Source organism: Canis lupus, chromosome 18, assembly GCF_048164855.1.
Source record: "Canis lupus baileyi chromosome 18, mCanLup2.hap1, whole genome shotgun sequence".
In the NCBI taxonomy this organism is placed as follows: domain Eukaryota; kingdom Metazoa; phylum Chordata; class Mammalia; order Carnivora; family Canidae; genus Canis; species Canis lupus.
The window spans coordinates 34,648,749-34,675,834 of NC_132855.1; the positions used below are offsets into that span (position 1 = coordinate 34,648,749).

At 35.1% G+C, this 27,086-nt stretch overlaps 1 protein-coding gene across 1 annotated transcript in view; it reads left to right on the forward strand.

The window, feature by feature from the left end:
- Positions 1-27,086, forward strand: part of THSD7A (thrombospondin type 1 domain containing 7A) — a 423,389-nt gene that overhangs the window by 357,990 nt on the left and 38,313 nt on the right. Inside the window, exons 12-13 of the mRNA XM_072783986.1 lie at positions 6,685-6,879; positions 8,334-8,597. Of these exons, the coding sequence (XP_072640087.1) occupies positions 6,685-6,879; positions 8,334-8,597 (459 nt within the window). The remainder of the gene's footprint in view (positions 1-6,684; positions 6,880-8,333; positions 8,598-27,086) is intronic.

Consider the following 27,086-nt stretch of genomic DNA (forward strand, 5'->3'; position numbering starts at 1 on the left):
AGACTTAACCATTAGAGATCTATTTGAAATTAAATACATGGTTCACAAAAATGACAGTTTTGGACAATTTACCTATTTTTTTCTCTATGTCTGTCCTAAAGGGGTAATGTGTACCACTGCTACTTAAAATGTTTATGTATTGTTCCAGTGTTTATTACCTTATGACACATTTATACCAAGGGTATGATATAAATGTATCATAGGTTAGATGTTGAGTTTCATAAACTAACTTCAGATTTGCCTATGTTCAAACTTCTTGTTGATCTTCGTGCCATCTCCTGCCATGTGTGCTTCCTGAGAATTAGATGGATATATGGTTAATAATTCCCAGGGTCACCCTGGCTATCCTAATCCCCCATCCCTTCTATATCCTTGCCTACCAAAGAATGTCCGTTTTAATGTTGACCTGTCACTAAGATCTGGTATCAGTCTCTTTATGTCAAAGCCAGTGTAATTCAGATATATTCTCAAATAGACCAAAAAAAAAAAAAAAGAAAGAAAGAAAAGAAAAGAGAAAAGAAAAGAAAGAAAAGAAAAAGAAAAGAAAAAAAAAGAAAGAAAGAAAAGAAAAGAGAAAAGAAAAGAAAAGAAAAGGAAAAGAAAAGAAAAAAAAGGAAAGGAAAGGAAAGGAAAGGAAAGGAAAGGAAAGGAAAGGAAAGGAAAGGAAAGGAAAGGAAAGGAAAGAAGGAAAGGAAAGGAAAGGAAAGGAAAGGAAGAAAAGAAAGAAAAAAGACCCTTTAATAATATGCTTCATATGGCAGGGACCTTCCTGGTCCCAGAAGTATTCAGCCTGCATCATCTGTTGATTGAAAAGTTTGTAAAAGGAAAGTCAAGGGGGAAAAGGAAGTTCTAATTCTCCCTGTACCAGAATTAAATCTAAATGATGTGGAATGTATTTAACTATAATTTATGCAGTTATTTTTTTATGAGTAAATATGCTTAAATCTTGTGCTTAAATTAAGTGGCTTATTCTACATTGATGCCCTTGGCATCAGTCCTCTACTTAAAGTCTGGCCAACTTTGTTGTTTTTTAAAAATTACATTTTAGAGGCACTAATCAAGATTTGGCCCAGAATATCTGGGTTGATTTATCTCAGGAATTCACATGAATGTGTTGATTTTCAGAGATTGTTATGCAATGAGGAAAAAAAAAAAAGAATGAAAATGCAAAAAGAACAAGGTAAGAAAGAGCAAAGCTCAACATAACTCAAAGAGCAAAGGAACTTGCTTGAAAGAAATTTTGCAGAGACATGATTTTAAAACTTTTTTTGCCTGATATACATTTGGTTACCACCCAATATTTTTATACATCTATAATGCAACTTTTTATTTACAAAGCTATTTTTTAAACTTCTAGAATTATTTCTATATTTAAATGGTTTGCTCTAATTTCCTATGGATATGAGCAGCCTATCTGATTTGGAGATTTATATCTCTGCAAGGACCCTGTCATAAAATTATTATTAGTATCTACTATTTTTGAAATAGCTCATAAAATAAGCTTGGCTCTGCGCTGTGTCTAGGATGGTTCCTCAATGTGGTGTTTGTTGTGATGCAGTTAGTTAGCCCTTCTCAGGTCCCTTATCTGGGCTACTCCACTGGGAGCTGATTATTACTTCCTAGTAAGTCCTCATTCAAGGACTTTCACATACATTCACATATATTATTAGCATCAATGAGACTGGGGAATCATTGGTAACTATTTAGGATCAATAAAAAAAAAAAAAAGTGCATTTCTTTCCATTCTGCCAGAGTTGTATTCACAAGCTGTAATTAGAAAGTAATTTGGCAAACTTGTCAGTGAAAATCTCTTCTACACAGAGAAAACCCAGGATCATTACATCCACCTGGTAAACAACTGGAGCCCTCTTGCATTATTTATGGGTTGGGTCTTATTTCTAAGCACAATTAGGTCTCTTGGTAACTAGCTTTCACTCACATTAAGCTTTTTCTTTTTCATTTCTACATGATTTGTTCTTACTTTTACCATTTTTTTTCATTAATAGTATAGGAAAAAAATCACTCCTCTAAGCATTTCAATCTGCCAAACACATACTCAGTCAGACACTGTTGCCGTGAGGTAAACCATGTTAATATTACTCAACTTAATAAATAATGTCTTAGATTTCCTTGAATTCTTTGTTTACATATAATCCAGCAGTTTTCACTGCACCAAGGCATTGATCTTCTGTTTCCTCTAATGAACTTCTATGTGCACATTTTAGATCTAGTAATTTATTTCACTGATTATTCAAATGAAAATACATGGTCTTGCATGCTGAAGGGTAATCTGCAGACCAAGAGAATTCCTTTTCTTTTGTGCATCCTGAATAATAAGGGAGTTTCATTCCTCTTCAAGAAAATGAAGATGAGCAACTACATTTGGAATTCTATTAGATTTACTTCAGGGCTGCATCAGTAACATTCCATTTACATAGTCATATATGCATAACAGAGATATCCATGTCCTTTTAGCTCAGACCAATGTTATCTATTCTCTTTCATTCCAGGAACCTTGATTATTCTCCTCTTTAAAACATAGTTCAAAATTCAGCCTACATGAAAACATTCTAAAATTGACTTTACTTATTCAACCGATTAATTTTTTAATTTAAATTTATGGGAAGTTTCAAAGAGACGCAAAAATAAGAAGACTAATATAATGACCCCTGGTAGTGTAGTCTTCGTTCACTCAGCTTCAATAGTTTTTAACATGTTGCCATTCTTCGGCATCAGCTACTCCTCAAGCACTTAACAAAAATTTTGCTGGGGTATTTTAAAGCAAGTCTCTGATAAGATGTAAATCAGCCATAAATACTTTAATTTTTTAACATAACAATAGTAGGATTATAACGCTAAACAAAATTAACAATAACTCTTCAATGTCATCTATATTCACACCATGTGTGAATTTTCCCCTATCACCTCAAAAATGTTCACTATTAATTTGTTCAACCCAGGATTCATAAAGGTCTTCACATTGCATTGGTTAGAATATTTGTTGAGTCACTTCTAGTCTGACAATTCTAGCTCCCTCTTCCAGAGCACTTATTTGTTGAAGAAACTCTCTTACTCATCTTCCCATCATTCCCTCAATGTTGCTAGGCTGAGCTTTCCTAGCCTAATTCAGATGTAACCCACAAGGCAGCCACATGGATGTCTCCCAGGCTTTCAGCCTGCTGGAAGCAAGCCGATCCCTGACACTTAAGTAAAAATTGCTGTGCCTCATATAAGTAAAATAAAATTATAAATAAAATAAACATAATCAATGTAGACTTAAAACATAATCAATGTAACTTAAAATAATTATTTTGGTATTTACTGACCTAAGAAGCTTTCATAGTGAATGAGGTAGATGGGCTGCATGGGTTTTTGGACCGTCTTGTCAACAAGACCTCAACCCAAAGAAGAATTTGCGTAATCACTATAAACCTTTCACCTGTAAATATAGATACACTTGTCTGGGTATTTGTAGCTTTCTGGTGTTCTAGGAAACCATGCTTAGTATGATGTATCTTTTCTATGGTTAAAACCATCCTGTTTTCTGTATCTTAGAAATGATTTTAAAGGTTTATAAAGTTGAGAGACCAGATGGTTTCCTCTCCAAACATTTATATCTTCCTCACCCTAATAGCAGGAAGTTCATTTCTGCTTGAAATGAAGTTGCATTTCTGTTCTTGAATTGTTGTGTTTCCTCTAAGTCAGAATAGAAACAAGTTGAGATGTATGACAAATTTTCAATATATTGTACAAATACTGCTGTTGTTATTGTTTAGATAACATTATATGAGTAATTCTTTCAGAATACACTGTCTGAAATCTCAGATAAGGGCAGCAAAATGCTGAGTGGGTTTCTGAGAACAGATATGGAAAATTTACATTTTTTTTCTTTTCTACTAATTGAAATACTTAAGTTATATAGGGAAAAGGGCTTCACATTTATGCAAATAGTGCAAATCTGCACAAAATTAGCTTGTTTCTGAAATTATGTTGGTGGTGGTTTTACTTTATTTTGGTTTTTTGGTGTCAATCTTAATGTGAAATAAAATTTGCAAGAGAACCTTAGGAAGAGAGCCTTAAAGGAGAACCTAAGGCAATTTTATTTAGTTTCTCAAAAGATTTATATTCAAATATCTGTTTCAGAGAGTCAAATTGAAGAGTAGATAGTAGTTTTATTTCAAAGAACCCAAATTTAGTTTTGTATCTTTTATTATGAACAGTGTGACCCCTTTCACAGCTTAGAGTTCTGATATGGTCAAATCTCTTATTTTCCAAGCTAATCATTCTTCAGATTCCTCCATTTCCTGATACATAAATCATCTAATATCTCCCTCTTTGTCAGTCCTTCCTCTTGAGCTTCCTTGGGACAACTTTGCCCACAGACTATCAGAGATTACTAAATTTACATGGTATCAAACTGCAAAATCAAAATCATGACTATACCACCTCATGGGGAGTCCTCCAGCACCAATCCATAGATAACATTCTTCCAAACTATGTGGATACTCTTTTGATTCACTGATTGTGCAAGTCCCCTGGAGCTCCACTTTTAGAACTCCCTTAGGCTCCCATAGGCTCAGCCATTGTTTCCCAACCTTGACACAGTGCCAGGGTGACTGAGTATCAAAACAGTTTCACTCTTAGTACCAAATTTCAGCCTGACCCTTCCTTGTGCCTTGACTACTCAAGCTAATGGGTCTTAAATGTACATGAGGAACATCTAAGCAGTTGGGGGCGGGGGGTGGGGGGGGACGTGGAGAAACAAACATATTCTTTGACCCCATACGCAGAAATCTCATGCAGGAACTCTAGAATGAATCCAAGAATTTTCAATTTTAACAGTTTTCCAGGTGTTTCTGATGCAAGTGGAAATACATCACCTGCTAGGGTGGTGGTCTTGATCCACTGTTGCATATTTGAATCACCAAGGACCTTTTAAAAGGATGCTAATGCCCAGGACCTTGTCCTAGACTGATAAATCAGAATGTTTGAGTTTGGTGAGGGGACGGATATGTCTCAGACACCATCCAGGTGATTGTAATCCGCAGCCCGGTTTGGGAACTGCTGCTAGACCAGTACGATAAATACGGAACACCAGACAGCATCTCTTCTGAGTGATGAGCATCTGGTAGGGGAATTTGTTGCTATCTCCTGTCACATAACTTTCATAACCACCACTACTGTTCACACTACCAGGTTTCCATGGACCCCTGTCCTCTTTGTAAAAATTGGCCCTTTCAGTGTTGTGCACATAAATGAAGAGGTATCTTTAGCTAAAAACTAGATGAATACTCACCTACATTTGCACTATTAGACAATTTTACTGCACCAGTTGTGACAAGTTGTATTCACCTACACAGGGAAAGTCTTCCTTTGTGAAAATTGTTACATTCTTTTAGACACCCCATCACACAGCCCTACTACTAGGTGTTAAGTTTTAGTATACAGATCTGGAGACTGATGTCTAACCTGGGACCCTATATACCCTACCTCTAATTTAGGATCAAAATGTCAGGCTCCTTCACCTTGGTTTCATGATGAATAGAATTCTGAGCAGGAAAGAGCCCAAGTTCCAGCTTAGACTATAAAGCTAAAAGGGCCACATAAATCAGTCTGACTGAGGCCATGTAAGCTAGTTCAAGGAAGATTTTTAGGACCAAGGTCTAAATGTTTTGTCTTCTTCCTCAATAAATGAATAAATTATTTTTAAAACCGTGGGAGAAAATGTCAGAAAGGGGACTGTAAAACATCACTTGCTCTTTTTCTTTGAAACTTGATACCTTAAAGCAATTTTACAACTATGCTCAATAAGCAATAAAAATATGACATGATTTTTAAAAATCCAGTAGAACAATATCTTGGGGGAAATAGTACATATGAATTAAAATTATTTGAACATTTTTTAGAAATGTTTCCAACATTTTTGGAAATGTTGATTATGATATGATAGATTAAGGTGCTAAAAGTTTTTGTTTTTATTTTTAAATTCATGGTTGATATTTGTGCATGTGAAGAACTTACAGACAGAGCTGAAAGGGAGACTTTCACATAGTCCCCTCTCTCCCCATTAATCACTCCAAAACCATCCCAACAAACTTCCAATGTAGTTAAATAACATGCTTTCCATGCAAATGCAGCTGCAAGATGAGTTCCATAAGCATCCCCTTCTCAATCAAACTTTCCATTTGCTGCCACTAAGACCCTTGTATATAGAAATCCTAGAGCATCCAATGATAATATTAAAGGTATGTGTTATCTCCCAGTACCTCTATGAATAGTGTGGTTTCAACATAAACTGTTATCAGAACTCAGTGTTGTCTCTTAAATAATTAATTTCTAAATAAGGACTTGAAATCTTTAATAGCATCTAATAAAAACTGCTAAATGCTGTGTGTGTGTGTAACTGTGTGCTTTTCTGTGTCACAAAAACCACTGAGGGTTATCTGTTATTGAAAAAAAAAAAAACCTTGCAGGATCAAAAAATTATTAATTAAAAAAAAACCCTACAGGGTCAATTTAATGACTACTGTGATTATTAGAAACACTCCTCCCAGATTTGCTGCAAATAAAGAGTTAAAAGATGATTCCTCTGACTTCATAAGAAAATATTAGGTTAATTCTGAAATTGGAGAATAATTATAGACATTCAAATTTGTTTTAAACAGCTCTGTGTTTTTCCTTTAGCTATTACTTGTCGAAAGCAAGATGGAGGACAGGCTGGCATCCATGAATGCCTCTGGTATGCAGGCCCTGTGCCAGCCCTCACCCAGGCCTGCCAGATCCCATGCCAAGATGACTGTCAGTTTACCAGCTGGTCCAAGTTTTCTTCCTGCAACGGAGACTGTGGTGCAGTTAGGACCAGAAAACGCACTATTGTTGGTAAGAATAATTGGGTTGTGAAAACCAACACTGTCAACTTAGAAAACACATTAAAAGTTAGACCAAGAGAGTTCTGATAATATCTTTAGAAAATGCATGGCTATGCTTTATTGCTGGTATACTGATACTTAATTTGCCAGTGGATTCACATGTGTATTTTAATGTAAGTTGGCAGTGACAGACACGTTACGTACTTCTAGTAGAAAGAAAAAGTAACCTTGAAAATTGTGCTGGCTCCCTATACAATAGGTAGATGATTTTTTTTTTTTTTTTTTTTTTGTTTAAACATACACTTCTGGTGGATTGCCTACGGACTGTGAGGTACTTGGAGAACAAAAGAAAAGGTTGTCACCTCATTTTCTTAAACTATTCTCACTGTCACAGCCTCAGATTATCCTTCATCTCCTAGAAGAGGGATATGACACTAATTTTGTATCTGAAAAGTACATTTTAAAAGGCAGTCACAATGACAAAAAGCAGTAATATAATGAGCAAGACCAGGAGCTATCATACTGAACTAAACCTGGTGCATTCAAAAATATTGTCAGTGGCAGAAAGAAACCTAAAAATATTGGTGCCAGTAGACTCTTTAGAATTTAAAAGATATAAAATTAACCACCTGTCATAATGAAATCTCTTGAAAACTATATAAGACACGTTCTGAAAGTTAGAAATAAATATATGTAAAACATATACAATTAATTGTGTGTGATATAACTAAATAGTATTATGATACGTGATATAATAAATATATAATAGAAACGTGATTCAATTAAAATGATACATTATTTTTCAAGCACATATTACTATGTTCATTTTTTTATTTTAAAAGGGAATTTATTTCGATTTATATACAGACTATTTCTAGTGCTTTTTTTCTGACACTAAATATCTTCACTGTGACGCTGTGACTATGTACTACACTAATCACCATGGATGTCAAAATAATTATTCTTCAGAAATAATGAAAGATCAAAGACATAATCAGGAAAGTAAATATAAAAAATATCATTTTCTAAATTGTAATCCTATATAACCATGTCATCTATCTGGAATTAATAAAAAGCTGTATAGTCCTGGACAGCAACTCTCTCTCCATTTCATATTTTTGCACTTATAAATGAGAGATTCATGCAGTTACCTTAAACTCCCCTATTCAGTGAAAGCACGTGATCATTTGAAAGGATTTTAATCATTCGAAGAGTATAAAATTCAGCATAACAGTTAATGCCTTTTGCAAAATGGTAATTTTAAAATGCGAAAATAAGAAAAATTTCAATATGCAAAGCACCCAGTACTAATAAAGCCTACAGAGAAAACAGTATAGTGAGAAAATAGCATTCATTTTAAGTTACTGTTGAATATGGTTAAAAATGGAGAAAAGAAGCTTAGGAAAGGAGGAAAACTAGGGATGAAGTGAGTAACGATATTTTCCAACTCAAATTTCTCCACAGGAAAAAGTAAAAAGAAGGAAAAATGTAAAAATTCTCATTTGTACCCCCTGATTGAGACTCAGTACTGTCCTTGTGACAAGTATAATGCACAGCCTGTGGGGAACTGGTCAGACTGCATTTTACCAGAGGGGAAAGTGGAAGTGTTGCTTGGAGTGAAAACACAAGGAGATACCAAGGAATGTGGTCAAGGATATCGTTACCAAGCAATGGCATGCTACGACCAAAATGGCAGGCTCGTGGAAACATCCAGATGTAACAGTCATGGTAATTAATTTTCTTCAGTGTCATATGTTTGCTATCTTTGGAGGTGGAGGTTAAATGAACATGGATCAGAATGGAGGGAAATGAAGGTTCATAGACTGTGCTCTAAATGGAACATTTTGGGGGCATCAGGCAGGATATTCAGTGGCATTTGTCTTATCTAGAAGTTGGCAACTAAATCCCAAAGTTGGTGGCAAAAAAGCCTTACAGGTAGACAAAAATAGTGCCAGAACCCTCCCTTGGTACTGATCAAGAGTCTGTCAAATAGGCCCAACAATCCCCCCACGAGAGAGGGAAGAGGAGAGGAGATTTGAATTTAATCTGAAAATAAAGTTATAAACTAGACAGTCTTCTAATAACGAAATTGGCAAGATTTGCAATATGTCTGAAATGTCATTAAGTGGCAGAGAGAAAAGACTGAAAGGTAGAATTGGTGAAAACACAAATATCTTATTTATTTCCCATTGTGTTGAAATTAGCAAAAAAAAAAAGGGGGAGGGGGGGCAAGAGGAGGTGGGGAGAAAAAGAAAAGAAAAATGCACATACTCTTAGATGTGCCCACTTTAGGTTTCTAAACCAAACACAGTGATAAAAATTGAATTGCCAGAAGTTTGTGAAGAGTGGCCATCTTTGATCAGAGTATATTATAAACTCTTTGGTTGTGAATCTTAATATACTAGTCCTTAAGCAACATTTTCCATTATTCTTTTATTTTAATACATCTATCCTTTTGTATCAGACTGAGATTAGTTTACAGTGGGTCACCCTGAATCACAGATGCCATATATTTGTGAATACTGGACAATGATTCTCCTACCTTCTTTGTGGAGGTGACCTTAGAAAGATGTGTTAAGTTGCTAGGAGGGAGGGATGTGGCAATTACCCTCCAACTTTGTTGAAAAGGCTTCTGCTGTTGGAACAGTGCTCCTCCAGTTTATTATATGGTTCAGAAAACAATGTGAACTAATAAGACCACCTCGATTTATAAACCATCGACGGATTATCAATGACACATATATTGGAATCTCTTAAACCTTTCCTCGTAAAGTCCCCAAAATCCATTTCCCTTTTTTCCCCACCTTATCTCATAATTTCTTTTATCAAAGTCTAGTGATAATAGCCCCAAAGACTCCATAATATTGAAGCTTTGTTTTTTTTTTAAGATTTTATTTATTTATTCATAAGAGACAGAGAGAGAGAGAGAGAGAGAGAGAGAAGCAGAGAGACAGGCAGAGGGAGAAGCAGGCTCCATGCAGGGAGCCCGACATGGGACTCGATTCCGGGTCTCCAGAATCACACCCTGGGCCGAAGGCAGGCGCTAAACTGTTGAGCCACCTGGGCTGCCTGAAGTTGTAGCTATAAGGTTAATATATTCAGGTTAATGTATTTCTAACTAAAGATATTCAATGCATTTAGAACAATAACTACAAAAGAAAAAAGAATTTGATTTTTATAATAAGTATGCTTTGAGAAATAGGTGTAAGAGTAACTGGATATTTTATTCTTTGTATCAATAACATTAATGCTATGAATTAGAGACCAGGGAAAATGCAAATGCACTTGCCATACTGAGATGATATGATGATGTAGAAGATCATAATTAGTCATTAAAATGTAAAATTGAAGATCACTTTTAAATATACATTTCTCCTGGAATGTAACTTTCAAGAGTTTGCTCATATTTTAAATTGTTATGCCTAGTGAATCACCAAGATAATCATGTGTTTTTACCATAACCTTTGAGTTTTCAGAATGACTGTTGTATATTCTCACTTTTATTCCGATCTGTTAATTACATGCAAGAGAGTGTCAGTAAACCACTTAACAGTCAATCTTATTTTTAGGGAAAAAAAACCTTAAAATATCCTGTGAATTTCAGAGATGTTTGATCACTTAACAAAAGTAAAGTACAAAAATAATAAAAATTGACTAAAGGCAGTAGACTCCCCACCTTAGCATTGTCAGCCCAAAGCACAAAGAATGCAGTACTGTATTCTAGAAGAAAAGCACATATGTTTAAAAGATAGATTCCTGATAGCACTAAACTTCATAGGTATTGTGGAAGAATATAAGACTCAGAACTAAGTAAATTAGTTCCTTGTGTCTGTCCAGCATGATTTCTTGCTCATTAAATCTAACCTATGGTAGATGTCCAATGGGATATTTTAGTATTTACCAATACATTTACTCAAAGTGATGTCTGAGGAAATTGAATCTCTGTTGCCTGATTTCTTTGGAAATTACTACTTTGCCAATCTATGTTCTGTAAATTCTGCTGGCGTTGGTGGAATACTCTAACTTTGGTGTTCTATCCAAGGCACACTCCAAATTACAGCCTCTATGACCACTGCCTTCTCAGCCAAACTGACTTTCCAAATGGATGGTGGAAAAGTGGCTTTCACAAAAATGACTCTTTCTGCTTTCAGCTTAGACATAGAATTGATCGCCACATGTATGCAGTGCAAAGATGCTAATCCCCTGTTCGATAGTGGCCTTAGGGCATTTCTTTTTTATCTGTGTTGTCTGTCTGTGGATCATATTATAGTTATTACACTGATAAAATAGTTTGACTTTCACCAGTTTAATTCTATTATTTTAGGCCATTTCCCATGTGCACACCATTTTTTAAATGTCTTAACCTTAAGGCACAGTTCTATTATGTCTGAAATTCTTTGTAATAGTGAACTTTGTACTGAAGAATGATATATCTGTTACTGGGCTCAGATTCCTGGAGCTAGCAAAAGTAGAAACAAGGCTGGACCCCAAATTTAAAGGTACAGGCAAGGCTTTATTGGGGCATCAGCTGCAGCCAAAGGAAGACATGGTCTCAACAAAGTGTCAGACTGGCTCTCAGAACAACAGCCAGGGGCTGAGGTGGGAAAGGAGTAATGGTTAAGCATGTAAGGGCTATGAATTCCTGGGAAGTGGACGTACAGATGTGGTTGATAGAACATGCTTCGTTGTGCATTGTATATTTCATTTGCATGTTAAGTCTCCACCTCTGGACATGTTTTCTAGCATTAAAATGAGAGGAAAAGCTGATAAAAGGTCAAATTTGGTGGCCCGTCCTATCTCAGATGAGTTTGAATCAGTCTGGGCTTGCATTTTGGCCCCTGTTTGTGAGAAAAGCTATAATAATGTCCAGCAAGGAGCTTCCCAGGTGCATAGGGGCTTGTTCCCAATGTCCCTGATTATCCCATAGCAATACTCCAAAAATCAGATCTTAAAGTTTACCTTGGGAGTCACATAAATGTTAACCCATCTGATGACATTGTATTAGATGTAATTCTTACTGAAATATAAATATATTTGGGGGCATTTATCTATCCCAAGAACATAACACAGAATATGCTTATTTACTTTTGTTGTGGACTCTTGATAGTGTCACTGTAGCAGCAGATTTAAAATCATTCAAAAACCAAATTACACATGTTCTACTCACTACTGGGAACACTCTAATCTTAATTCATTATTTCATTAGAAATTTGAGTGATTGCAAAGAACCAGGGACTTCTCAATTTAATTATTTAAGATTTTACAGAGCAAGAGATAGAATTTCTAGAACTTTCTAAAATCATTGTTATCAGTTACTCTTTAATAAAGAATCTTAAAGTGGGCAGCCTGGATGGCTCAGCAGTTTTGCGCCACCTTCAGCCCAGGGTGTGATCCTGGACACCCAGGATCCAGTCCCACGTCAGGCTCCCTGCATGGAGCCTGCTTCTCCATCTGCCTGTGTCTCTTCCTCTCTCTCTGTGGGTCTCTCATGAATAAATAAATAAAATCTAAAAAAAAAAAATCTTAGAGATAACCTAACCTATGTAAAATTCATGTATGCATGTTTTCCATTCAAACATAAGTGATAAAATCTTATCATGCTGCCCCTCAACCATACCCCTCTTTCCCAAACCCCATTATCCTGCTCTATGTTTTGTATTTTTAAAGCATGTGTCATGCTATAACCATACCATATAACTTACTTGTTATATTTATTTATGTTTTATCTCCTGTACAAGAATTTTACAGATTGCACAAGATTGATGAGGGTATCTTGGGCTACTTTGTTCACTGATGTATCTCTAGCACCTAGAATGAGTAGGTGTTCAATATTTGTAGGATGAAAAGATGAGTGAAACACTGGAAAGGATTTTTGTGGTTGTATTTGATCCACAGTCAGGCTTGGATTACTTTTTTCCAGACACTATTCTTTTTTCTGTGTCACGTTTCTGGGAAATTACCAAATAGATTGTTGAGAACAACTAAGATCTTTGGAATAGAGCTCTTCATGTGACAAACTTTCTTTATGGTATTCATCAAATATTTGTGCTTTTTTTCTACCTACTAAATAGAAGAAATAGAAGAAATAATAGTCACATACCTATTCCACTGAATTAGTCCAGTGATATCAGTATTAAGTCTTCTTATTGCCATTCAAAGCTTATTGTTCAGAATTGCCTGATTTGTACAACACTAGGTTTGGACAACATCTTAATCTTGGTTTATATTAGTCATTGTGACAACTTATTTAACTCTTTGTTTTCACTTATCTTTTCCTTGAGAAATAAGAAACAACATTTCTATTTGAGTTATGTGGAAGTGATACTTGGAAGGTGAATTGGATAAAAATGTAATGTAAAAATGCCAGGTGCTCAAGTCTTGAGCTCTAAGAGCTAAATAATTCCTTCCAGACACTTCTCTTCAATCTTTACCCTCAATCTTTACTCTCTTCAATCTTTGCTTTTAAGTTTATCATTGCTATGTCATAGGCAGTTTAAGCCATAATGCACTATCAGTAAGTATTCTAAAACTCAGTTATATTTGTGATATTTTATTATTCATTAATATCAACTTAGCAGAAATGATTGTTCTTCAGGAGCCTGTGACATACAATGTATTTAAAATACATTGCTCTCCTGTTGCTTAAAAGTAATATATTGCTATTTATATCTATCAAATACCTGCTAACATGTAGAGACTATGAAGAAACTTAACAATCAGCTATTAGGATAAATTACTTTATCTCCAAATGTTTTCCTAAAGCTCCAGATAGCAAATATTTTAGGCTCTGTGGACCAAAAGGTCTCTGTCACAAGTACCCAACTCTGCAGTTATAGCCTGAAAGCATGATACAGTGTGTGAGTGGATGGCACAACTGTGTTCCAATAAAACGTTGTCTACAAAAACAGGCTGCCAGCCAGCGTTGTCATTTACCAACCGAGAGCTAACTCCTTGCTACACAAAATGTGGTCTAGAGACCAGCAGAATAGACCTCACAGGAAAACCACTGGAAATGCAATTCAACCCACATTACAGACCTACTTAGTCAGAATCTGCATTTTGACAAGATCCCCAGAGCATTCTATTACAGGTTTATTTTCTTTTTAATTTACATTCATTCATTTATTTTTAAGTAAGTTCTATACTCATTGTGGGGCTCGAACTCAGAACCCTGCAATCAAGACTCACATGCTCTACTGACTGAGCCAGCCAGGGGCCCCACACAATTTAAGGATTACTTTACTGGAACTTGCAGCCCCTCATAGGGTTTGGTAGGAACGTGACCTTATATCTTTGTAGGAAAGGCCTTTGGAGATCACCCCATAGAGAAACATAATATGCTGCCTTGGGCAAGATAATCAACACCTCCCACACCATAGTTCACCAGTTATGGGGAAGAGAACATTAGAATTTTTTTTTCAATGTACAAGGATGAGTCTTTATAAGGTGAATGTCTATTTAGATATGATTTTGAAAACTGAATGAGTCTATAGGGCCCTCTGGAAAGGATATTGGCAATTTAGTGATTGCCAGTGCTCAATTTACAAATAGATTTTAGTTCAAGTGCAGGTACTTTTAAGACATGTTTGAAACTCAGGGTACATCTGATAAAAATAAGTATGAATATGGAGAGAGTAGATTCTGAGGATAACCTACAGAACCACTCAACCGTAATATAACTAGAACATATTACTTTTGTAATAAGATTCTATAGAAGGGTATAGAAGTTTAATATTAGAGGTTAATTAGAAACAAAATTGAATGAGAAATTTTTTCCTTATCATGGTGGATGCTTGTATTTGAGGAAGAACATGTTTAATTAAACCAGGCAGAGAAGGCAATAAATAGAGTCTTGTAAACAAACTGAAATGGAGTGCTATGTTCTCTGAAAAGTTTTTTCAGTTGATCGTATTTATTTAATATCTAATTCATTTCAGAATTTAAATCTTCCATTTGGCAGCACAGGTAAAACTGGTATTACTTTTGCAGTTACCATTCACAATTGAAATCTTTTTCCTTTTAAATGTAAAAGAGAGGCAGGGTTTAAGAGACAGACTTTTCCTGAGGTAATAGGTCCAAGTTTAAAGAGCCAGGGAAAGAAGGAAAGGGCCACTGTGGATACTGAGTACAAAAAGAAAGCTATAGCCTAGGGTCAAATTTAAATAAGGTGTGGAGACAGCATTGTTCTCCAACAGGCTCCCTGAAGGAGTACCTTGGAGGTGATGAGGGAGAGACTTTCATTGGAAAATTTCCAGCAGCTACCATTCATGTCTTGTGTGATGGGAAAACATCTGGTGTTATTAGTTCTGTGTGCCCCATGTCCTGAAGACTTCAACTCATCCATTACTTAATAACATGGTTTTCAAACTGGGCTCCATGGAGCCCCTCAGGCCAGGCTGTCAAACACAGCTTCCAATAAATCCCGTAAACTTATTGGGCTTTCTCCTCAGCTTTTTAGAAAAAAGTGTTCTGCTGCTTAAAATAAATTTAACTACCAAAAATAGTTCATTATTTGCAACAATTAAAAACAAAAGAATTTTGATCTTTACCTTAATCAATGACTTCTGCCATTATATTTTACTCCACATCGTTTCTATAGGTCTCTGGCCCCATATTCCCCCTAATTCATTAAAGAAGTCATAACACTAATTTTCAATGAATGATTAGAGAGTGATAACCTTGCTGATATCTATGGCAATTTTATTGATTTAACCATAGAGTCGTTCATTCTTTATGTTACAAAGTTTCATAATTCATAAAGACACAAAATGACCTCTGTGAATCCACATATAGATTCTTATTGTATTAGTAAAACCCTGTGAATCCAAAATAGTTTTAAAGTTCTGTACCCCATTAATCTAGTCTCATTCCTACAGTGTGGGTCTTTTTCTACTTTAAACCATCATCAAATAGTCATGTAATGAACAAGACTTGAGTAAGGAATTTTTTTATACATTCATGAAGAAGGCATTATGTATTACACATAAGCCCTATCTGTGGGCTCAAAAAGGAACCTGAGAGCACACGAACAAATTTTATGGGCATTTAAAAATTAAATTTTAAAGAAAAATCTTTACTTGCATTTACCCTCCACATTTAGCCCATTTCTTCATAGTTACATTGAAATCCAATTTTGCTCTTACAGGAAATTTTAGTTAATTTGCATAAAAACAACATTGACTCCCCTTATGGTCTTTCTAAATAGCCGTTAAAAAAAAAAAAAAAAAAAACCTCAAGGTATTTATTCACATAACAGTTTCCCCACCTTTTGCCATAGGCTTGACCTTTAAAGCCTTAAAACTTTAAATATAATTTAAGAAAAAGAAAATCTCTTAAGTTTAGGACATTTAGAGGTTTTTTAATTTGTTTATCCACTTTTGCATTTTTTTTTTCCATATCCAGAAATGGACGTGAAAAGTCCCTGTGTTTACGTATTAGAACTCTGTACAACTCAAAGCATGAATCCAAGATTAATGCATTATAATTACAACCTATCTGAATGGTTTATTTCTTACTGGTCCAGTGAGATGCTATAGAGAAAAATTAGTATAGGAATGCACTATCCAAGTCATTCTTCTGGAGATTCACAGCAAAAAAGGAAAGCCCAGGGTAAAGAAACCTATTTAATATAAATGCAATAATTTTCCAACTTGATCACAGAAATGTTTTTTGTTGTTGTTGTTGTTAAAATTAAGTTTAATGCTTATTAGAATAAAAAATACTTATTAGAACCCAACAAACTAATGTTTAAAGATCATCTTTGGAAATAATTCTAAGGTAATATATGGTTCTCACTGACTGTAAGAAAAAGTCTTTAGCATTGGATCAAGCTAAAAATAAATCACTCTAAGTTCTAGAATTAATTTATTTCCCATTACTTCATAGTCTCTACATTCCATCAAATATATTTACATTGCTGACAAAGCCTTATTCCCAAAGTGAGCTTTTTAGCACCTCTTATTTTTAGCACAGTATATATTAAAATTATAAATGTTAAATCTAGGGAGATGGTCCATACAAGCTTTAATATATGTAATTATTCCCAAAGTTTTATTTTGGTTGAATAAGTAAACTATAGATACATGTGCCTATGTAAGTAAGTTATTTACTTTTTTAAATATAAAGGTATGTCTGAAAGTGCAGTGTAATTCTGGTGCTAACTACGTGGAGTTAGGTTGAACTCCACCAGCTAAGGGCTCAATCCTCTTCAAGACTGCTTGCACTTCAGACTTCAGCTGCAAGTTCTTGGCTTCCCAGGCCACCCTTACTATTGACATGCTGCCTGCAGATTTGGAGGTTCCCAGTACCCCTCCGGTTTACTTGAACAGCTCAGAGAACTTAGGAGAACACTATACAGTTGACCGTCGAACAACATAAGTTTAATTGTGTGGGTCCCCTTGTACACAGATTTGTTTTCATAGATACAGTACTATAAGTGTATTTTCTTTTCCTTATGATTTTCTTAACATTTTCTTCTGGTCAAGCTTACTTTACTGTAGGAACACAAAATATAACGTATACAATATACAAAATATGTGTTGATCAACTGTTTATGTTATCCATAAGATTTCTGGTCAACAATAGGCTATTAATAGTTAGGTTTTGTGGGAGTCAAAGTTACACAAAAATTTTCAGCTGCACAGGGAGTCAGTTCCCATAACCACCATGCTGTTGAGGTCAACTGAACTTATAGAGTCTTATTTTAGCAAAGAGATACAAATCAGAAGTAGCCAGGGGCACCTGGATGGCTCAGTCAGTTAAGCATCTGACTCTTGATTTCAGCTCAGGTCATGATCTCAGCATTGTGAGACTGAGCCCTATCTTGGGCTCCGCACTGGGTGTAGAGCCTGCTCAAGATTCTCTCTCTCCTTCTCCCTCTGTCTCTCTCCTCACCTCTTAAAAAAAAATAAAATAAAAGTAGCTGAAATAAGAAATAAATGGGAAATGTCTGGGAAGGTCCCAAACTCAAGTCTTCTATGTTCTGTCCCCATGGAGCCAGAAGACATTGCCCTCTCTACATATTAAGGTGTACTATCTGCCAGAGAGCTCACCTGAGCTTTTGGTATCCAGAGTTTTTATTGGGGTTTCATTACATAGACATGATTAATTGACTCATTGGGCACATGGTCGAGTTCAATCTTTTTCCCTTTTGCCCCCAGAGATTGGGTGGATATCATGTGGCTTAAAGCCCCAACCCTCTAAACTTGTTCTTTGAGGTGTGACCAGTCCAACCTCCTGAGACAGCTCTTTAACATAAACTCACTTGTAGTCCAAGAAACCACCAAGAATAGGAAAGTTCAGGAAATATCAGGACTTGGAGGCTACCTCCCTGAAATCAAAAAAGAACATCCAAAGCCCTTATTATACTAACAGAAAGCTTTAGAGTTGGCAATAAGAAATGACCTTGATAATAAACTTGTGCATAGCTGTGCCTAAGTGAATCTGAATGTGCCTAGTCATGTAACTCCCAGTATTAGAATAATAACAGCAACAGAAATTCACAGCCATTGACACATGAAATTTCCTGAGAAAAATCTGTAAGTACCTGGCAGATATGAAGAGATAGGTCTTCATATGTATATAAAACAAATAAATATAAATAAAGTTAAAATAGTGTTTCATTGTAGTTACATTTTCCTGAATACTTCACTATGAAAATTTTAATTGCCCAAGATTGGTTCATAACTTTGCATACATTGAATATATAGATTTGGATTGAATATTTGATGATAGGAATTTGGCTTTTATGTAGTAATTTGGTTTTCCAGGACTAAGTTATCAGTCCTCAATATGTAATTATAAAGAATATCCTATTCATTTGAGAATTTTTTAATGATTTAATATTTTTAAACCCATGAAGACAATAATATAGTTCTAGCTAATTTTTCTCATTCCTGATTACAGTTATGTGCATAGAATATACAATAAAGTAGGAGAGATTTTTGAGGTTGCTTTTGAGATTAATCCAAAAGTTTCAGATAGAGTGCCAGAGTTGCTCATTCACAGAGCTGTAAATCAGAACCAAGCAATATTTTCCATGTGCTTTTAAAATGAATTCTTTATCAGCAGTGCACCTTTCAACAACACAATATAACAACTGTGAAGGTTGTTGAAAGCTGCATTATCTGTGCATTCATAATTCAAATGGAAGAGGTGATTGGATGTATCTCAAAAGCAATATGTCCTCCAGTTGCCACTTTAAGCCCGCTAGTGTTCTGGTTTTTTTCAACCTGCAGGAACAGTCAGAACAGATATGGGATACAAAAAATATGATCAGAAGTCAGGAGTTTGATTTTCCATGTGTCAAATTTAGTGTTGAACTGCTAAAAGTTTTAACACCCTAATTGTGAAGTCATTTGTTTTATTTCAGCATTCCTCACAAGGTATAAATTGCTAGAAGATGCCAGCAGTTTATTTAGCCTTAAAACACATGAAATGTTTCTGTCTTCCCATCCCCTATGATTGGTGTTAATTGCCCTCAAAAATGATCTTAGCAGAGAAGGCAAGGGAATGGTTATCTAGCAATTTACTAGTAGCATTAAGGATTTTAATTGTGCTAGATAAACATGACAGGCAATTATTGAGTGTTGTTACACATTGGAAAATAAAAATGGAATGCTGAGCATTATACTCTTTTGCAGTTTTGTCTTTATGTCAGTGCCTAATTTATATCTTTTAACAATTTAATAGGTTGAATTTTATTTGAGAGATGTTTTCTGGAATATGCTATTGGAAGATTAGTCATAAAAGTTTTATATCTGCTTACTTAGTAATACAATGTGAATCAGTCTGAAGTCATACATGTTAAATCTCACTAATGCCATAATCTTCCAACAGATAAAATGGAAAGAAAGAATTTCCATTTATCTGTTACTTTGTGAAGCAGTGACATGAATGATTGTGTGATTCTACTTGTCATCATTTTGAAGGTGGGAAAATGCAATTCTTCTAGAAATATTTCAATAATTTATTACCTTTGTAGCAAGAGATAAAGAAGGCACTATATCATAATAAAGGGGACAAATCAAAAATAATATCTGACAATTATGAATATTTATGCACCCAATATGGGAGCACCCAAATATACAAAACAATAACAAACATAAAGGAACTCACGGATAATAAAATAGTAATTGTAGGGGACTTTAAGACCCACGTACATCAATGGACAGATCATCTAAAGAGAAAATAAATAAGAAAACAGTGGCTTTGAATGACACACTGGACCAGATGGACTTAACAGATATATTCAGAACATTTCATCCTAAAACAGGAGAATACACATTTTTCCAGTGCATATGAAACATTCTCTAGAATAGATCACATATTAATTAACAAAGCAGGCCTCAATGAGTACAAAAATATTGAAGTCATACCATGCATCTTTCTGACCACAATGCTAGGAAACTGGAAATCAATCACAAAAAAAATCTGGAAATTCCATAAATGCATGGAGGTTAAACAACATGCTAGTAAACAATGAATAGGTCAACCAGGAAACCAAAGAAGAAATTTAAAAAGTTCACAGAAACAAATGAAAATGAAAACACAATGGTCCAAAATATTTGGGACACAGCAAAAGTGGTTCTAATAGGGAGGCCTACTTAAGAAGCAAGAAAAATATCAAATAGGGGCACCTAGATGGCTCAGTCCGGTAAGCATCTACCTTCAGCTCACATCATGATCCCAGGGTCCTTCGATCAAGCCCAACATCATGCTCCCTGCTCAGCAGCCAGCCTGCTTCTCCCTCTCCTTCTGCCACTCCACCTGCTTGTGCTTTCTCATGTGCAGTCTCACAAATAAATAAATAAATAAAATAAAATAACTCAAATAAACAACCTGGCCTTATACTTAAAGGAACTAGAAAAAGAACAACGCAAAGCCTAAAGCCAACCAAAGGAAGGAAATAATAAAGTTTGGAGCAGAAATAAATGATATAGAGGGAAGCGTGGATGGCTCAGCAGTTGAGCATCTGCATTTGACTCAGGGCATGATGCCCGAATTCAGGGGATCGAGTCCCACATTTGGCTCCCCGTGGGGAGTCTGCTTCTCCCTCTGCCTGTGTCTCTGCCTCTCTCTGTGTGTTTCTCATGAATAAAAACATAAAATCTTTAAAAAAAAATTATATAGAAACTAAAAAACAAAACAAAACAAACCCACGATGGAACAGATCAATGAAACCAGGAGCTGGTTCTTTGAAAAAAATTACTAAAATTGATACACCTGTAGCCAAAATTATCAAAAAGAAAAGAGAAAGAACTCAAATAAAATCACAAATGAGAGAAATAACAATCAACACCACAGAAGTACAGTTATAAGAGAATATTATGAAAAACTATATGCCACCAAATTGGACAGCCTGGAAGAAATGAATAAATTCCTAGAGACATATAAAACTGAAGCAGGAAGAAATAGAAAACCTGAACAGACCAATAATCAGCAAAAAAATTGAATCAGTAATCAAAAAACTCTCAACAAACAAAAGTCCAGGAGCAGCTGGTTTCACAGACAAATTCTACAGAACTTTTAAAGAAGAATTAATAGCTATTCTTCTCAAACTATTCCAAAAAATAGAAAATGAAGGAAAACTTCCCAACTCATTCTATGAGGCCAGCATTATTACCCTGATACTTAAACCAAAGACCACTAAAAAGAGAACTATAGGCCAATATCTCTGATGAACATGGATGCAAAAATTCTCAATTAAATACTAGCAAACTGAATCCAAAAATACGTTAAAAAAATAATTCACCACAATCAAGTGAGATTTATTCCTGGGGTGCATGGGTGGTTCAATATTTGCAAATCAACCTGATACACTGCATTAATAAAAGAAAGGAAAAGAACTATATGGTCCTCTCAATAGATGCAGAAAAAAGCATTTGGCAAAGTACAATATGCATTCGTGATAAAAAAAAAAAAAAACCCTCAACAAAGTGGAGATAGGGCCTTAACATAATAAGGGCCATATATGAAAAACCTACAGTTTCATATCATCCTCAGTGGGGAAAAACTGAGAGCTTTTTGTCTATGGTCAGAAACAAGACAAGGATGTCCACTCCTACTATGGTTACTTAACATAGTACTGGAAGCCCTAGTCTCAGCAGTCAGACAATAAAAAGAACTAAGAGACATTCACATTGGCAAGAAACAAGTCAAATTTTTACTGTTTGGAGGTGACATGATAGTCTATATAGAAAACCTGAAACTTTACCAAAAACTGCTAGAACTGATACACAAATTGAGTAATGTCACAGCATACAAAATCAACATACAGAAATCTATTGCATTTCTATACACCAATAATGAAGCAGCAGAAAGAGAAATTAAGGAGTCTATCCCATTTACAATTGCACCAAAAACCATAAGATACCTAGGAATAAACCTAACCAAAGAGGCAAAAGACATATACCCTGAATACTATAAAACTCTAGTGAAGGAAATTGAAGATGACACAAAGAAACGGAAAGATGTTCCCTACTTATGGATTGGAGGGACAAATATTATGAAAATGTCTATACTTTCCAAAGCAGTCTACACGTTTAATGCAATGCCTAACAAAATATGAATAGTATTTTTCACAGAACTATAACAAATAATCCTAAAATTTGTATGGGACCATAAAAGACCCTGAATAGCCAAAGCAACCTTGAAAAAGAAGAGCAAAGCTGGAGACATCACAATTCCGGACTTCAAGTTATATTGCACAGCTCTAGTGATCAAAACAGTGTGGTACTGGCACAAAAATAGGCACATAGTTCAATAGAACAGAACAGAAAACTCAGAAATGAACCACAAATATATGGTCAACTAATCTTCCATAAAACAGGAAAGAATATCCAATGAGAAAAAGTCTCTTCAGCAAATGGTGTTGGGAAATCTGGACAGCAACATGCAAAAGAATGAAACTGGACTATTTTCTTACACTATACACAAAACAAATTCAAAGTGGGTTAAAGACCTAAATGTAAGACCTGAAACCATAAAAATCTTAGAGGAGGGCACAGACAGTAACCTCTTTGACACCAGCCATAGCAGCTTCTTTCTAGATAGGTCTCATAAGGCAAAGGAAACAAAAGCAAAAATGAACTATTGGGACTACATCAAAATAAAAAGCTTCTGCACAGTGAAGGAAACAACAAAACTAAAAGGTAATCTATGGAATGGAAGAAAATATTTGCAAATGACATAAGTGATAAAGGATTAAAGTTCAAAATATATAAAGAACTTCTAAAAGTCAACACCCCCTAAAAAACAATAATCCAATTAAAAAGTGGGCAGGAGAGGGATGCCTGGGTGTCTCAGTTGGTTGGATTTCAGCTAGGGTCGTGGTCTTAGAGTTATGGGATCAGGCTCCACATTGGGATCTGTGGTAGGTGTGGAGCCTGCTTGGAATTCTCTCTCTCCTTCTCCCCTTTCCTCTCAACCCCCTCCCCCCACAAAAAAAAAGTGGGCAGAAGACATAAATAGACATTTTTCAAAAGGAGACATACATAAAGGTGGCCAATAGACATATGAAAAGATGCTCAGTATCAATGATCATCAGGGAAATACAAATCAAAATTACAGTGAGATCTCACCTCATACCTGTCAGAATTGCTAAAATCAATAACACAAGCAACAAGTGTTGGCGAGGATGTAGAGAAAAAAGGAACCCTCTTGCCCAGTTGATGGGAATGCAAACTGGTGCAACCACTTTGAAAAATAGTATGGAGATTCCTCAAAAACTTAAAAATAGAACTATCCTGCAATCCAGCAATTGTACCACTAGGTATTTACCCAAGGAATACAAAAATCAAAGGGACATATGCACCTCAGTGTTTATAGCAACATTATTCACAATAGCCATATTATGGAAACCTCCCAAGTATCCACTGACTGATGAATGGATAAAAAAAGATGTAGTTTACACACAACCACACACACACATGCACATGCACGCACGGGTATATTACTCAGCTATGAAAAAGAAATGAGATCTTGCAAAGGCCTGGATGGAGCTAGAGAGGATTATGCTAAATGAAATAAGTCAGGCAGAGAAAGACAAATGTCATATGATTTCAATCACATGTAGAATTTAAGAAATGAAACAAATGAAAGATGGGATAAAAGAGAGAAAGAGAGAGAGAAGCAAACCAAGAAACAGACCTTTAACTATAGAGAACAAACTGATGGTTTGTTCTACCAGAGGAGAGGTTTGTGGGGGGACTGGTTAAATAGGTGATTGGGCTCAAGGAGTACACTAGTTGTGATGAGTACTGGGTGATGTATGGAAGTGTTGAATCACTATATCGTACACTTGAATTACACTGTATGTTAATGAACTGGAATTTAAATAAAAACCTTAAAAAATAAAATAGTAAAATAATTACCTCTGAAATACTAGTGTCCTTTGCCAAAGCTATTGATAACATTTGGAAATAATTGGGATGTTTAAAATATATATACTTTTTTGCAAGCATTAAGTAGTTTGGCCACAGAATGCCATTGATTTGAAATGCCGTTGACTTTAGACATTTCTACAGCTTGATTCAGTTTCATAAACTATTACTTTGAAATACAAAATGAATTATTACTGACCTTTTCAAGGGTTACATTTTTAAGTATCCTACTGGTTTAGATAAATTCATTTTCTAAACTACTGTATGAAAAGAAAATGGGATTTGAAATTTGTTTCAGCTCAAAATAGTGAGATGGGCTTGTTTTCCCACCTCAAACCATAATAAAGTCAAAGTATAAGATGTAAGTAGACTCTACCGTGTATTTGAAGAAGTTATGCTTTTCAAAATTTTGGTAAACACTGCCATAAGGTACCTCAGTCCTTTGAACTTTTCTCTACATCATTATCAATAGCCCAGAAGCCTTCTAAATGCCAGAAGTACATTCAAAACTTAGCATGGACATCTCTTTTCTATCTTCAGTGTTCCACAACTGACAAAGACCCACCTCTGCCCTCTTGGTTACCTGAGACTATTTTATACACTTCTAAAAATTCTTTCATTGCATCCTGCTCTTCATGCCAAATTTGCAATCCTATCTTTAATAAAAACAACAGGGTTACTTGAGTGGCTCAGTTGGTGAAGCATCTGACTCTCAATTTCGGTTCAGGTCATGATCTCAGGGTAGTAAGATCGAGTGCCATATCAGGCTCCATGTTCGGTGTGGAGTCTGTCTCTCCTTCTCCCTCTGCTCCTCATCCTTACTTGTGCTCTCACTCTCTCAAATAAATAAATAAAGTCTTTTAAAAACCAACTTTTTATATACTTTACTTAGTATTAGATAATATAATATGCATATCTTCTGATGCATCAAATTTACTCCTAGGAATACTCCCAGCAAAAGTGCATACATATGTTCACCAAAAGGCATATTCTAGAATGTTCATAGCAATATTGTTAGCAATAGCTCCGCATTGGAAAATATACACAATTCATCATAAACAAATAAAGATGAAAAAATAAGCCATAATATATTTATACCACAGAATTCTATATGTTAATTAGAATGGTCTTCAACAGCATGCAACAATATGGATGAATCTCACACCACATTTTAGAATGAACAAAAGCTTGCACACATGAGTAAACACTGTATGATTCCATTTACATGAAGTTTTTTAAAAGTACAACAGTTCTGCATTGTGAGAAATCAGGATAGTGGTTGCACATATGGGAAGGGATAGTGATTGGAAGGGGGAACAAAAGAGGGCTCTGTGTTCATGTGTGTATTCAATGAACTTCATACTTATGAAATTGCACAAAAGATGCACTTTTGTGTATGGAGACTAAAACAGCTGATGTGTATCTTTGGCAGAAACACAGGAGATAATATATATAAAGATAAGCTATAAATCTACTTCTCATCCAGATTCTACTGGTTCTGCTTGTGTCTTATGACAGCATTCCCTAATTTCTGTTTTACACACTTATCCATGCATAAATGAGTACATGTTTGACTGGTGAAACCTGAATAAACTCAGTAGATTATATCAATCTCAGTATCTTGATTGAAATTATACTATAGTTGACTATTGTAAGAAACTGGGGTAAGTAGACAGTGGACCTCTCCATTATTTCTTACAATTATATGTGAATCCAAAATTACCTTGAAAAAATAATTTCAATAAAGAAAGAGGGACTGCTGAATAAACACAATATATTAAATTTCCAAAAGTGAGACCCTATCCCAAGTGAACTGTATCATGATGTTTGGGGTTGCTGGAAACCTGTACTTTTAGCATGTGTTCTAGGTAATTGATGAAAAGGCAAGGCTAGGAAATATTGTGTAATAACTGGCTAGCTTTTTAACACTTCTTAACAGAATATTTTGGTCACAAGCTTATAGGTTAAATTTGTCATATTGGTTTTTAGGTGGTCTTGTTTCACAATAATAAAATAAATCAGTGTTTGCTGATTCTCTTATGAATCTGCCTACAATAAAAAGAATGAAATCCTTAGGAATAAATTTAACAAAAGAAGTTCAAGATGTATCCACAAAAACTACATTGAAAGAAATTACAGACCTAAATAAATGGAAAGTATTCCCATGTATCTGAATTGTTAAGGTGGCAAATTGATCGAGCTCTTCAACACAATTCCTATCAAAATCCTAGCTGCCATTCTGAGTGAAAATTGACAAGCTGATTCTAAAATTACCTTAGATTTTGCATATGGAAATGCAAGGGACCCAAAAAAGCTAAAATTATCTTGAAAAATAAGAACAAAGTAGGACTCACGCATCCTGACTTCAAACCTTACTACAAAGTTACAGTACTCAAGATGGTGTGGTATTGGCATAACGATCAATGGAATGACATTTAGAATCCAGATATTAACTTTTACATTTGTGGTCAACTGATTTTCAGCAAAATAATTCAATGTATAAAAAATAGTATTTTCAACAAATGGGCCTGGTATAACTTGATAATCACATACAAATGAATGAAGTTGGACCCCCTTACAACTTTTACCATATACAAATATTAAGTGAATCACATACCTGAATGTGAGAGTTAAAACTGTAAAATCCCTAGAAGAAAACATAGGTGCAAATCTGAATTACCTCAGATTGGGTAATGGTTTCCTAGATGTGACATCAGAGCCCAAGCTCCCAAAGAAAAAAAAAATAGGTAAATTGGGCTCATTGACAGTTACAACTTTTGTTCTTCAAAGAATACTAAAATAAAAAAGACATGTTTTGACAAATGTAGAAATTAGG